Source organism: Leptodactylus fuscus, chromosome 7 (genome assembly GCF_031893055.1).
Source record: "Leptodactylus fuscus isolate aLepFus1 chromosome 7, aLepFus1.hap2, whole genome shotgun sequence".
Taxonomy (NCBI): domain Eukaryota; kingdom Metazoa; phylum Chordata; class Amphibia; order Anura; family Leptodactylidae; genus Leptodactylus; species Leptodactylus fuscus.
This window is the reverse complement of record NC_134271.1, coordinates 146754275-146768837: the sequence shown is the minus strand read 5'-3', so window position 1 is coordinate 146768837 and position 14563 is coordinate 146754275. Positions and strand designations below refer to the sequence as shown.

General features: G+C 45.2%; 1 protein-coding gene across 3 annotated transcripts in view; it reads left to right on the top strand.

Annotated features, from left to right (window-relative positions):
- LOC142214296 (NACHT, LRR and PYD domains-containing protein 12-like) overlaps positions 1 to 14563 on the top strand; it is a 398233-nt gene that overhangs the window by 284345 nt on the left and 99325 nt on the right. For 2 of the 3 annotated variants that reach the window (XM_075283206.1, XM_075283205.1), the window contains exons 3-4: positions 891 to 1054; positions 13759 to 13930. The exons of the other annotated variant lie outside the window; for it this stretch is intronic. In XM_075283206.1, the coding sequence (XP_075139307.1) occupies positions 891 to 1054; positions 13759 to 13930 (336 nt within the window). The remainder of the gene's footprint in view (positions 1 to 890; positions 1055 to 13758; positions 13931 to 14563) is intronic. 3 annotated transcript variants of the gene reach the window in all.

The window sequence follows — 14563 nt, the reverse complement described above, 5'->3', positions numbered from 1 at the left end:
CTCGGTGAATTGCAAGCTCAGAATGACGCGAAGCTGGGCGGCGCTGTTCTTTTAAATTAGAGGTCACATGTTTTCGGCAGCCAATGGGTTTTGCCTACTTTTTTCAACGTCACCGGTGTCGTAGTTCCTGTCCCACCTACCCTGTGCTGTTATTGGAGCAAAAAAGGCGCCAGGGAAGGTGGGAGGGGAATCGAGTAATGGCGCACTTTACCACGCAGTGTTCGATTCGATTCGAACATGCCGAACAGCCTAATATCCGATCGAACATGAGTTCGATAGAACACTGTTCGCTCATCTCTAACCACTATGAGACATTTTTCTATATGACGGTGTGTTATTGTACAAAAATGCAGGTAGTTTTCCAATAAAAATGCATGCTTTTTTGTTCTAAAACGCACCTTGTTAACGTAGCTTTATGTCAAAGTGAAAGTACCAGTGGCCTAGAATTGTATACAGCTATAGCTGTATCCAGATTCATAGTGTGTCACTACCCTAAGGTGCTTCCCCCAGTGCTCGTGGACACATACATTTACCAATAATTGGGGGCTGCACATTAATTTTCATTGCTTCTAATGGGAAAGTACAGGAGCGTCCTGGGAAACAGCATTAAATGCATATCCTAAAGCATCTGGTGACAGCACTTCTGTGTTATGGTTTATGGTATATGACTTTAGTAAAGGGGGCGACAGCCTTACAATTATTACACCGCACTCCAAGTATCTAAACTTTTATTGATTTTGTTTTATTTTTATTTAAATCCGCACATTGTACAAAAAAGGTTACCTACCCCTGTTCTAGAATGATCCAGGACAGGAATATTGTACATAAAATGCTGCCAGACTTCTCCATGTCCAAGAAGATTTCATTCTTGTGTTTCCTTCATTTCCTAGATGATGAGACCCGGAAGTTTTATCAGCAGCTTTGTCAGTATAAAGATCATGTACTGAGGATGACATATGAGTATTTCCAGGATGATCTGCTCTACATTGTGGAGAACATCAGTCCTATATCACTTCTCAGTGAGCTGAAATCCAGAAATATCCCAGATGTTGAGGTGAGAAGAACTATTATGAAACATAAATATTCAGGCTAATATTTATTAGTTGGGATATAGAGTATTTTTTACACTCTTATCGGTATACTCAGTCCCACGAGTACACTCTGTATTGTTATAGTTGGTCCGAATAGACTTTTTCGTTTAATAGGACACCCTCTAGGGCACCCTCTAGTCTGCATTGACGTGACACAGGGTGTGGACAGTCTTTTCTATGCTGCCGTGAATAATGACAATGAAATAAAACGGCAGCTTTACCTATATGTTCACCTAGTAGTGCTAATAAGTGTTTTAAGTCACTTTATATCACTTTATTTTGCGCCTTGTGAAGGGGCTTTCTTTTCAATTTTTAAACCAAAGTAATAAAGTTTATGGTTTTAATCTTATACCTAATACCCTTCTAGTACACCGAGACTTATTCACATTTTTGTTTTATAAAATGTAGAGATGAGCGAACACTGTTCGATCAAATAGGTATTCGATCGAATATCAGGCCATTCAAGGTATTCAATTCCAATTGAATACCACGCGGCAAACGTAGTAAAAATTTGTGTCTCCTCCCACCTTCCCCGGCGCGTTTTTTGCACCAATAACTGCGCAGGAGAGGTGGGACAGGAACTACGACAACGGAGGCAGTTAAAAAAAAATTGAAAAAAACCATTGGTTGCTGAAAACATGTGACTTCCCATTTATAAGAACGGCTGCTGCACGATTCGCCATTTTTGTGGTCAGACATAGGGAGAGAAACATATCTGGTGAGGGCTAGATAGCGATTAGCTTCAGATAGGCAGGGAAGAACTAAAGAAGAAAACCAACAGCTCTTCTCAGAGCTATACACTGTAGGGACATCAGTCCAGCTTTCCCCGGACGGTGGAAACAGGAATACACAACAGATACAAGTTCATACATAGTGGAGAAAAAGCTTTCATTGTTGGCTGTCCGCACACAGAATAGCTGGAATACACAGCAGTGACTAGATCATATAGCTGGAAAAAGCTGGAAAAAGCCTTGAATTTTGGGGGGACCTGAAAAATAGCAGCAATCCACTGCATTTGCAAGTTCATATAGCTGATAAAAACCTTGCATTTTGGGGTTTCTTGAAAGATTGCAGCAATCCACTGCATTTTCAATTTCAGATAGCTGATAAAAACCTTGCATTTTGGGGTTTCTTGAAAAATTGCAGCAATCCACTGCATTTACAAGTTCATATAGCTGATAAAACCCTTGCATTTTGGGGTTTCTTGAAAAATTGCAGCAATCCACTGCATTTACAAGTTCATATAGCTGATAAAACCCTTGCATTTTGGGGTTTCTTGAAAAATTGCAGCAATCCACTGCATTTACAAGTTCATATAGCTGATAAAACCCTTGCATTTTGGGGTTTCTTGAAAAATTGCAGCAATCCACTGCATTTACAAGTTTATATAGAGCTGGAAAACAGCTTTTCTTTGTGGTGTATAGACCATCAAAAAGGGAATTACTATACATCCAAAATGTGCAAGGCTAGCGCAAGGGGATGAGGATGGGGGCGTAGAACTGCAGATGTTCAGCAAGGTTGCGCTCAACCAACAGCGTCTACTGCGCCTACAGCTCTGCGTCAGCAAGCATTGCGCTTCCCCACAGTGCCTGGCTTCATGGCCACATTGAGTAGGCTGCAGGATACAAATCTAAGTAGACCCAAGCACCAGGAAGAGGTGTGACAATGGCTGGAGGACAATGCTTCTAGCACATTCTCCACCAGCGAGTCAGCCTCTACCTCAACTCCTCTTCCTACCCAACAGTCTGGTCCTCCTTCCTCACAACATGCCCAATCTTCCCAGCAACCTAATCCCACCTTTCTCACCTCCCAGGAGCTGTTTTCAGCTCCATTCACTGTCCCTCTCTCTGTCCCACCACATCCTGAATCACCAGAGGTAACAGATGAGTTCCCCGATGCACAAACACTGGAGCATCCGTTATATCCGGTTGTTGTTGTTGACCAGCAAGGAGGAAAGTGCAGCACCAAAGAGGGTGACTATAGGCAGAGGCATGTCCAGAGGCAGAGGACAGCTGCTTCGCCGAAGCCAGGCCACAGCCAGCAGGGCCCAAAATGTTCCCTCTTGTACCCAGCCTAGAAAAACTCCCACATCGAGGCCACGGTCTTTGGTGGTGGGGAATTTTTTTTTATGTATGTGCTGTGGACAAATATAGTGCCGTTTGCACACTCTGCAACTGCAAACTGAGTAAGGGCTCTGAAAAGAGAAACCTCACAACCACCTCCATGTGCCGTCATTTGGAAGGCAAGCACTGGGCTCAGTGGCAGAGAACAAACGCTGAACTATCATCGTCCGGCGTTGCCGCTGCTGCCTCTCCCACTGTTTGCCAGTGCTGGCACTGCAGTCCAGACCAGCAGCCAGGAAACCTCCACATCTCCCTCCACCACTTTGGGGACTTCTCCCTCATCCTCCCCTTTTCCTGTATCAGCTCCTTCTCCTGCCTTAGCTCCTTCTCCTGCCTTAGCTCCTTCTCCTGCCTTACCTCCTTCTCCTGTACCATCATGCGCCTCCTCAAAACAACCCACCATCTCCCAGACTTTTGAGCACAGGCAAAAATACAGCGCTACCCACACCCATGCACAAGCCTTAAACACGCACATCTCCAAACTGCTGGCCCAGGAGATGTTGCCATCCCGGCTTGTTGAAAGTCAGGCCTTCCGTGACCTGATGGCAAGTGCGGCACCTCGCTATGCCGTCCCTAGCTGTCACTAATTCTCCCAGTGTGCCGTCCCTGCCTTGCACCAGCACGTGTCACGTAACATCCGGCAGGCCCTAAGTTCCACGATTTGCACAAAGGTTCAATTGACCACCGATGTGTGGACAAGTGCATGCGGACAGGGATGATGCTACATTTCACTGATGGCACACTGGGTGAATGTAGTTGAGGCTGGGAGCGGGTCACAATCTGGGGTGGTCTGCCTCATGTCCCCGTCCAACATTCCTGGCAGGGGCTCTGAACCACCACTCTCCTCCTTCTATGCCATCACATTGATCCCAGCCACCAGCTGGAAACGCTGCAGCACTGGCGTGGGAAGACGCCAGCAGGCCGTGCTGAAGCTCATAAACTTAGGGGACACACTGCCTCAGAGGCAAAGGATGCCTTCCTTGATGAGACAGCAACATGGCTTTCGCCGTTGCACCTGGGCCCAGGCATGGTTGTGTGTGATAACGGCCGCAACCTCGTAGCGGCTATGGAGCTTGCCAACCTCCGACATGTTCCATGCCTGGCCCATGTGTTCAATTTAGTGGTGCAATGGTTTTTGAAAACATACCCCAATGTAGCCGAGCTACTGGTGAAAGTGCGGCACTTGTGCGCCCACTTTCAGAAATCCACAGTAGCCGCTGCTAGCCTCCAAAGCCTCTAGCAATGCCTCCATTTGCCAGAACACCGGCTGATGTGCGACGTCCCCACATGCTGGAACTTGACGTAGCACATGTTGAGTAGAGTGTGTGAGCAGCAGAGACCCTTGATGGAGTACCATCTCCAAAACCCAAGGGTTCCTCAGAGTCAGCTTCCGCAGTTTCTGCACCATGAGTGGCCATGGATGGCAGACTTATGCGAGATCTTGCATGTCTTTGAGGAGTCAACCATGAGGGTCAGTTGTGATGACACAATTGTGAGTGTCACAATCCCGCTCCTGTGTGTGATGCGAGAATCCCTCATCGCCATCAGGGATAACGCATTGGATGCTGAGGAGTCGGGCATAGCAGCTGAAACATCCCAGGATATTCATGGCACATTCCTGTCCGCTTCACAGTGTATATTGAGGGAGGAGGAGAAGGAGGAGGATTAAGTGGCAGATCTCATTGTCACACAGGAGGGCAGCGGGGAAGTTCATTGCGTCCCATTGCTGCAGCATGGTTGGGGCGAAATGGAGGAGGAGGAGGAAATGGAGAGTGAGCATTCCGGTGGGGGCAGCCAAGTGACGCCAAGTAACACTCTGGCACACATGGCTGAATACATGTTGGAGTGCTTTGCAACTGACAAACGCATTGCCAAAATCCTGGAGAGCAACAACTACTGGATTTTTGCAATCCTCGACCCCGGTATAAAAATTATGTTTGCAATTTTATTCCAGAAGAGGGGAGGGCCAGTTGCATGAGTGATTGCCAGAAGCAACTGGTGCAGAATATGATGGAGATGTTTCCATCAACTGTCGTTGGCGGCACACAGGAGACTTCCTCCAACAGGCGACAAACTGTCATCCGGTCCACACCCGGCAGGGGCACACTCTCCAAGGTCTGGGACATGTTAATGGTACCCACTCGCCAAAGTACCGCCACTGAGGGGCCTAGTGTCACCAGGACGGATAAGTATAGGCACTTGTTGCGGGAGTACCTGGCCGACACCAGCCCCGTCCTCTCTGAACCCTCTGTGGCCTATACTTATTGGGTCTCCAAGTTGGATTTGTGGCTGGAATTTGCGCTGTACGCTTTGGAGGTCCTTTCCTGCCCTGCCGCCAGTGTGCTTTCGGAAAGAGTCTTCAGCGCTGCCGGTGGCATAATTACGGATAAGCGCAGCCGGCTGTCAGCTGACAGTGCTGACCCTCATAAAAATGAATAGCCACTGGATAGACCCATCATTTTCATGTCCACTGGTGTCAAGCACCCAACATGAAGTTGCATGTACGTGCTCACCCTCTCCAATTCCTCCTCCTCCTCATACTCCTCCTCCATCAGCGCTGCACAATTTTGATACTACTAGGGTCAATGCACCCTGATTCCCCCCAACTCTGCTGGTTAGAGTCTGAATCCACCCTGATTCCCCCCAACTCTGCTGGTTAGAGTCTCTACTCACCCCAAGGGCAAAAAACACTGCTTTTTAAAGGCTTTACTTACTCCAAGGGCCAAAAATACTGCTGGTGCAAGGCTCTACTCACTCCAAGGGCCAAAAACTCTGCTTTTTAAAGGCTCTACTCACTTCAAGGGCCAAAAACTCTGCTTTTTAAAGACTCTACTCACTCCAAGGGCCAAAAACACTGTTGGTGCAAGGTTCTACTCACTCCAAGGGCCAAAATCACTGCTTTTTAAAGGCTCTACTCATGCCAAGGGCCAAAAACTCTGCTGGTGCAAGACTCTACTCACTCCAAGGGCCCAAAACTCTGCTTTTTTAAAGGCTCTACTCACTCCAAGGGCCAAAAACACTGCTGGTGCAAGGCTCTACTCATTCCAAGGGCCAAAAACACTGCTGGTGCAAGGCTCTACTCATTCCAAGGGCCAAAAACACTGCTGGTGCAAGACTCTACTCACTCCAAGGGCCAAAAACTCTGCTTTTTTAAAGGCTCTACTCACTCCAAGGGCCAAAAACACTGCTGGTGCAAGGCTCTACTCATTCCAAGGGCCAAAAACACTGCTGGTGCAAGACTCTACTCACTCCAAGGGCCAAAAACTCTGCTTTTTTAAAGGCTCTACTCACTCCAAGGGCCAAAAACACTGCTGGTGCAAGGCTCTACTCATTCCAAGGGCCAAAAACACTGCTGGTGCAAGACTCTACTCACTCCAAGGGCCAAAAACACTGCTGGTGCAAGGCTCTACTCACTCCAAGTGCCAAAAACACTGCTTTTTAAAGGCTCTACTCATGCCAAGGGCCAAAAACTCTTCTTTTTAAAGGCTCTACTCACTCCAAGGACCAAAAACACTGCTGTTTAAAGGCTCTACTCACTCCAAGGACCAAAAACACTGCTGTTTAAAGGCTCTACTCACCCAAAGAACCAACAAATCTCTGCTGGTGCAAGGCTGAACTAAGTTAAAGGGCCTAAAACTCTGCAGGTAAAAGGCTGAAGTCACCTGAAGGGCCTCAATCTCTGCTGGTAGCTCAGCTTAAGGGCCTGTAAGTTAATTTGGAAGGGCTCATGTTAAGGGCTAGAATTTTTGAAGGTCTTACCACATCACACACACACACACACACACACACACACACACATCCACAATGACAGTTCAGGGTGGGTACTGATCGATTTCCCTTTGTCTATTCCATCTGTGGTTGTCATGGGCAACGTGATTTAAAGGGGTGCTTGTTGATGTTTGTTTAGCTTAAATTTGGGTTTGTGTCCATCCATTTGGGGAAGAAAGAAGGTTTCCAGGTATTTTCCCACTTTGATAGAGGTTTTTTGGAGTGTGTAAAGTGTGTAGGTGATAGGCTGTGATGTTGGGGTAAAACAGTAACTTGGGCTTGTTAGATGCCCCCAGGCCTGCTTGCTACATTTTTTCAGAGGTGTAGTTTATAGAATGGGTTCCTATTTTAGGATTTCCATTGTTCTGGTACTTTAGGGGCTCTGCCAATGAGACATTGCACCCATAATCAGCTATATTTGCCCTGTAAAAGCCAAAGAGCACTCTTTCCATTCCAAGCTGCGCTATGTACCCATACAGCAGTTTATGATCACATATCAGAAGAAGAAGAAATTGTGTAACAAACTGAAATTTGGGTCTAATATGACACTTCATTGGAAAAAAAAAAAGTCATGCTTAGTTTTCACATCCCATTGGTAGTAAATTTGGTGAAATAGCTGCGGGTTCCAAATGCTGACTATACCCCTCTATAAATTCCTTGAGGGGTCTAGTTTCCAAAATGAGGTTATTTATTGGGGCTTTCCACTGCGCTGGTACTTCAGCAGCTCTGCCAATGTGACATGGGACCTGAAACCAATTCCAGCAGAATCTGCCCTCTGTGGTTCTTCTTTAGAGATGAGTGAATAGTATTTGATTGAAAAGCTATTCGATCGAATACTATGGTATTCAAAATATTCGATTCCAATCCAAAAATTCTAATCCTCCCCCACCTTCCCTGGCACTTTTTATGCACCAATAACTGTGCAGGGGAGGTGGGACAGGAAGCAGCAAAACGTAGGCATTGAAAAATAATAGGAAAAAGTCATTGGCTGGCGAAATCAGGTGACCTCAGATTTATAAGAATAGTGTCAGCCATATTTGTGCTAGATGCGGTTTGGATTGAGAAAGGGAGAGACGACTACTGAGGGTCAGAGAGGATTTAGCTTCTTTTAGACAGGGAATATTAAAACAGCAGCTCTTTTCAGAGCTAAATTACTTGACGAGTGTATATACACCATCAGCATATACACTCATCCTGCAGAACTTTTACAAAAGCCCTTTTTAGGGCTCAAATTTCCTACCACTGGTATACAGTATATACCTGTCTCATAGGGTGAGAAGCAAGCTGTATACCTTGCATCCAGTATATATGGTACTAGATATACACTATATATATATCTACCCTCCGTGTATACTTAAAAAAAAAAAAACACTTGTATACATGTTACGGTTGGCAGCATATATAAAAAATAAAATAAAATAAATTAATATCCTGCGGAGCCCACTGGGCTCTGAACTGCAGGGCGTACAAATGTGAACAAGGCCTGACAGTTAAGCTCACTGCCGGGCTACACCCAAAACTAAAGTGCTTAAAGTTATAAATTGAACTTAGAGGCTAGCTAAGGGAATTCCCTGGGCAATTCTAGGGCCAAATTCCTAACTAAGCCCTACCTAGCAAAGGCAGCTACTGCCAAACTAAGTACTGCACTGTCGTGCAGCATGTGGTATTTGAGTGCCCGGCGTCCAAACCAAAGGCGTCCAAGCCTCCTTAAATGGAGAGAAGGCAGGACCGATCAACCAGGCCAGGTGCTACAAGGCAGATACCAGTAGACTGAGACCAGTTTCAGTCAGCATGTTGACCACGCCTATCGGCTGCATAGGGATTAACCTCATGCATGCTGGACTGAGCCGAAATAGTGGAACAGGCTGCGACACTGATATCATGGCCGCACTTGCTGCACAATCCTAACAATACATCAGTTTGTGCACTCATTCTACCTGTCCCATAGGGTGAGAAGCAAGCTGTATACTTTGCATCTGGTATATACGGTACTAGATGTACGCTATATATATCTACCCTCCATGTATAATTTGAAAAAATACACTTGTATACATCTCGAAATGCGTAAGGCTAGCACAATGGGGTGAGGACGAGGACAGGGGGCATGGAAATCCAGCTGGTGGCCCAGGCCGTGGTCAAGCTACTGCGGATCCAACTACTGGTGAGGGGCAGCCAGCATTGCGCTCATCCACAATCCCTGGCTTGATGGTAATATTAAGCAAGGTGCAGGGTACAATGCTGACGAGGCCCGAGCACCAGGAACAGGTGATACAATGGCTAGCGGATATTGCTTCCAGCGGCATTTCCACCAGTCAGCCACTACCTCCAGGCATGTTCCTAACCACGAGTCTGCCTCTTTTGGCGATTTAGTGGTTGCGGACCCGCAAACATCATGTCCCGTCCTCAGTGATAATGACGAGACACAGTTCCATGTTTCTGTTCCAGCTCACAAGTTCATCCTCCTTCTCCTCCACCACCAGCATCACCGTTAAAAACCACATTTTTAACCACCTGATTAAGACTCTACTAATGTAGAAGAAAGAAGGTTTCCAGGTATTTTCCCACTTTCATAGAGGTTCTATTGAGTTTGGAAAGTGTGTAGTTGATAGGCTGTGATAGTGGGGTAATACTGGGACTTGGGCTTGTTAGACACCCCCAGACATGCTTCCCCTGCTGTCCCAGTTGCATTCCAGAGGTGTTGGCATCATGTCCTGAGGTGTCATTGTGGACTTGGTGACTCTCCTTAGTCAAGTTTGGGTTTACCCTGAAACGAGCCTTTTTTCTCCATAGACTATAATGGGATTCGATATTCGTTAGAATAGTCGAATATTGAGAGGCTACTCAAAACGAATATTGAATATTTGACTACTCGCTCATCTCTATTCTCCTTCGCTGGTATTTGCCAATACAGAAATTTATCTCCACATGTGGGTCATTTCTATAGTCGGGAGAAATGGCTTAACAAATTGTAGGGTGCATATCTCCTTTAACCCCTTGTAAAAATGAAACAATTTGGGGTAAAGCTACATTTTATAGATAAAAATGTAACTTTCTCTTTTTATGTCCCAGTTCTGTGAAAGAACTGTAACGTCAAAGTACTCACTATACCCTTGATAAATTCCTTGACGGGTTTCAAAAATAGGGTCAATTTTGGGGTGTTTCCACTGTTTTGGCACTTCAGCGGCTCTGCAAATGGGCCATGGTACCTGAAAGCTATTCCAGGAATAGCGCCCTTTCCATTTCAAGCCCTGCTATGTGCCCGTACATCAGTGTACCAGCACATATGGGGTATTGTGATGTTCCGGGAAAAAAAGTTAGTTGATTATTCTCCTTTAACCCTTTGTGGAGATGAAAAATTTTATCGGATTTGATTTTCATGTCCCTATGGTAATAAATTCAGTGAAAAAACGGAGGTTTCTACTCTTTTGGAACCTTAAGGACTCTGTAAATGTGACATGGTCCCTAAAATTGATCACAACAAAATCTTTCCTCCAAAAGGTCATTAATGTTCCTTCCTTTCTGCGTCTTGCTGTGTGCCTATATATTAGTTTACACCCACATGTGTTGTATTTCAGTAGTCGGGAGAACTTGCATAATAAAATGTGGGATGCATTTTATAGATGTCTTCTCCGTGCCGCCGTTCGGTAGAAATCCAGGTTTTCTTTGGTATGCAAATGAGTTCTCTTGCAGCACTGGGGGCGGTCCCCAGCGCTCAAACAGCACTGGGGGCATCCTTAATGCTGTGAGAAAAATCTTAATTCTTGTTCTTATACTTCTGCATGTTGCATCCTTAAAATATGTATCTTCCCACCTCCAGTGTCCCCGATGGCTGCCCAATAAATCCAACACAATTTACACTTTTTCTATACTCTAAGTGATAATTTGTGATGTAATATATTGGGTGTTTTATTTATTCTGTAGTTTGACAGTTTGACCCATGTATGCTTGGGAAGTTAGCCCATGTTGGCTACTCTGTTTTCCTGTTCTTGTGGCCCTCTAGGCCTCGCTGTTATTTGTTACCTGTAAAAAACATTTATAGAAGTACTGACAACCGAAAAACAAGTCCAGAAGTATCTACAGCAGCGACCAAACTTGGCAAACTTGGTGTGGTGTTTCCAGTAATCCCCCCACTTTATACACACATGTGGTCAAAATTGTTGGTCCCCTTCATTTAAAGAGGACCTTTCATCAAATCGGGCACATGCAGTTTTATATACTGCTGGAAAGCTGACAGTGCGCTGAATTCAGCGCACTGTTGGCTTTCCCGATCCGTGCCCGGTGTAAAGCGCTATCGGTCCTGGGACCGTAGCGCTTTAGGGTCAGAAGGGCGTTTCTGACTGTTAGCCAGGAACGTCCTTCTGCCTTGCGGCGCCTATTGCGCTGTACTGTGGAGCGGGGAGGAACGCCCCCTCCCTCTGCTCACAGTGCTCGTCCATAGACGAGAATTATAAGGAGAGGGAGGGGGGAGTTCCTCCCCACACCACTGTACAGCGCGATAGGCGCCGCGAGGCAGAAGGACGTTCCTGGCTAACAGTCAGAAACTGTTAGCCAGTAGACAGCCAGCGGTAATGCCTAGGGGGTCCCTAAGGGGTCTAATAAATGCAAAAAAAAAAATAAAAAGTAAAAAGTAAAAAAAAAAATATATATTTTTTTTTAAAAAAGTATTAAAAATTCAAATCACCCCCTTTCCCTAGAACACATATAAAAGTAGTTAAATACTGTGACACACATACATGTTAGGTATCTCTGTCCAAAATCGCCCGCTCTACAAATATATAAAAATATTTTTCCTGTAAACGCCATAGCGGGAAAAATAGTCAAAAGTGCCAAACTGCCGTTTTTTCACTGTTTTAATTCTGATAAAAATTTGAATAAAAAGTGATCAAAGCAATAGCATTTCCCAAAAATGGTAGAACTAAAAAGTACACCCGGTCCCGCAAAAAAAGACGCCCTATGCATCCCCGTACACTGACGTATAAAAAAGTTACGGCTTACTCATAGCTATGAGTAAGGGACCATAATATCTGTCCTGAAACGCGTCAGCTGTTCGACTATGCTCGTGTTCTTCCAATGGCGATGTAATCTCCATGTTTTATGCACATTTTTAGTAAAAGTTAAGTTTTATACCTAAAGGTTTGCTGGAAAAAAATCTTTTTTGATACATTGGTTTTGCTGACCCTACACAGTCGGGGTTTTTCAGTGCAACCTGACTGGGCCTCAATATATGAGTATTTTTGTGGAGTGGAGCGGTTCATCTTGTTGCTATTCTAGCAGCAGTGTTTTATGTTTTGGCCCTTGGGGTGACTAGAGCCTTGTAGCAGCAGTGTTTTATTTTTTGGCCCTTGGGGGTGACCCCTAAAAAATTAGATTTCAGGCCCTTGGGGGTGACCCCTAAAAAATTAGATTTCAGGCCCTTGAGGGTGACCCCTAAAAAATTAGATTTCAGGCCCTTGGGGGTGACCCCTAAAAAATTAGATTTCAGGCCCTTGGGGGTGAGCCCTAAAACATTAATTTGCAGGCCCTTGGGCTGGAGCCCTAAAAAATTGATTTGCACGCCCCTGTGGGGGGTATACATGGAAAAAAAAAAAAAAAAATAAGAAAAAAAAGAATTAATACATTCAGAAGTAGGGGCTGGGGTTGCAGGAGGAGAAGGATGAGGAGGAAGAGTAAATTGGGTGCTGGCAGCTTCTCTCCAGTACCTGGACTATGGAGTGGATACCCAGCTGGATATCCACATCCTCGCCCATGTCCCCTGCTCATACTGATGAGGGACACTGCTGACAGCCTCTCTCCAGTACTTTGACTCTGAAGTGGATATACAGCTGGGTATCCACTTCCACGTCTTCGCCCACGTCCCCTGCTGCTACTGGCGAGGGGCACTGCTGACATCCTCTCTCCAGTACATGGACTCTGGAGTGGATACCCAGTTGGATATCCACGTCCACGTCCTCGCCCACGTCCCCTGCTGCTACCGACGAGGGGCACTGCTGGCAGCCCCTCTCCAGTACCTGGACTCTGGAGTGGATATCCAGCTGGGTATCCACTTCCACGTCCTCGCCCACGTACCCTGCTGCTACGCTGCATGATTTGCAGTTTTGTTTTTTTTTTAATATTGAGCTCTGAAAAGAGCTGTTATTCCCATTTCCTGCCTAACCAAAGCACTGTATCGCCCTTAGACACAAGCTCTCCCTATCACTCCAGAACGAGAATGAGACGAAGTTGGCCGACACTATTCTTATGAATCAGAGGTCACATGTTTTCGGCAGCCAATGGGTTTTTTCAATCTTTTTCACTGCCTCCGTTGTCGTAGTTCCTGTCCCACCTCCCCCGCGCAGTTATTGGTGCAAAAAAAGCGCCAGGGAAGGTGGGAAGGGACATGAATTTTTACTGCGTATGAGGCCTTGTATTCGATTGTGAACGAATACATCGAACGCCATGATATTCGATCGAATACCTATTCGATCGAACGGTGTTCGCTCATCTCTAGTTATTATTACTTTTGTCAGATTCAAGTTATTTCTGTGACCATTGTGTTTTTTTGTTTTTTTTTCATTAAACAAGGGGGGCCAACAATTTTGTCCACTTGTGTACATTCGGGGGACATTAGATCCAGGGAATAATCTGATGGTTACTTGTGCTGCGGGAAGGATTTGCTACACAATCATTCCATAGATTTATCTTTCTATAGACCAAAACATTATGGGGGAAAAAAAGACATGTTTTAACCCTTTGTATTCTGCATAATAACCCTTTCATGTGACTTTCCTGCTTCTTAGAAATACCAACGTCTAGAAAATGATAGAAAAACATTGGCCCGGAATTTACTACAGGATATTTTCAAAGGAAGAAGAGAAGCTCTGATAGCATTGTGGGTTAGTCTTCATGTCATACAGAAGAATCAGGGTACCCCCGGCCTGCGCGCTGTACTGGAGGAATTCCATAAGAGAGGTAACATTGTGTATGTGATGTGTCCGTCATACAGGTAACATTGTGTATGTGATTTGTCCGTCATACAGGTGACATTGTGTATGTGATGTGTCATACAGGTAACACTGTGTATGCGATGTGTCATACAGGTAACATTGTTTTATGTGATGTGTCCGTCATACAGGTAACATTGTGTATGTGATGTGTCCGTCATAAAGGTAACATTGTGTATGTGATGTATCCGTCATACAGGTAACAATGTGTATGTGATGTGTCCGTCATACAGGTGACATTGTGTATGTGATGTGTCATACAGGTAACACTGTGTATGCGATGTGTCATACAGGTAACATTGTTTTATGTGATGTGTCCGTCATACAGGTAACATTGTGTATGTGATGTGTCCGTCATACAGGTAACATTGTGTATGTGATGTGTCCATCATGAAATAGGGGATTATATAAGTTACATATAGATCTCCCCTCTGGATCAGTCACATACAGCAGTGAATACACAAGAAGAATTCTGCTCAGATCAAAAGAAAAATCCCTGGTAGTCTAATAGTTCTGTATATACCACTGTGTTACCTCCATTTTTGGGCTCACACTCCTTGCTGATAATACGCTGGCTATATAAGGTCAGCAATATACCTTC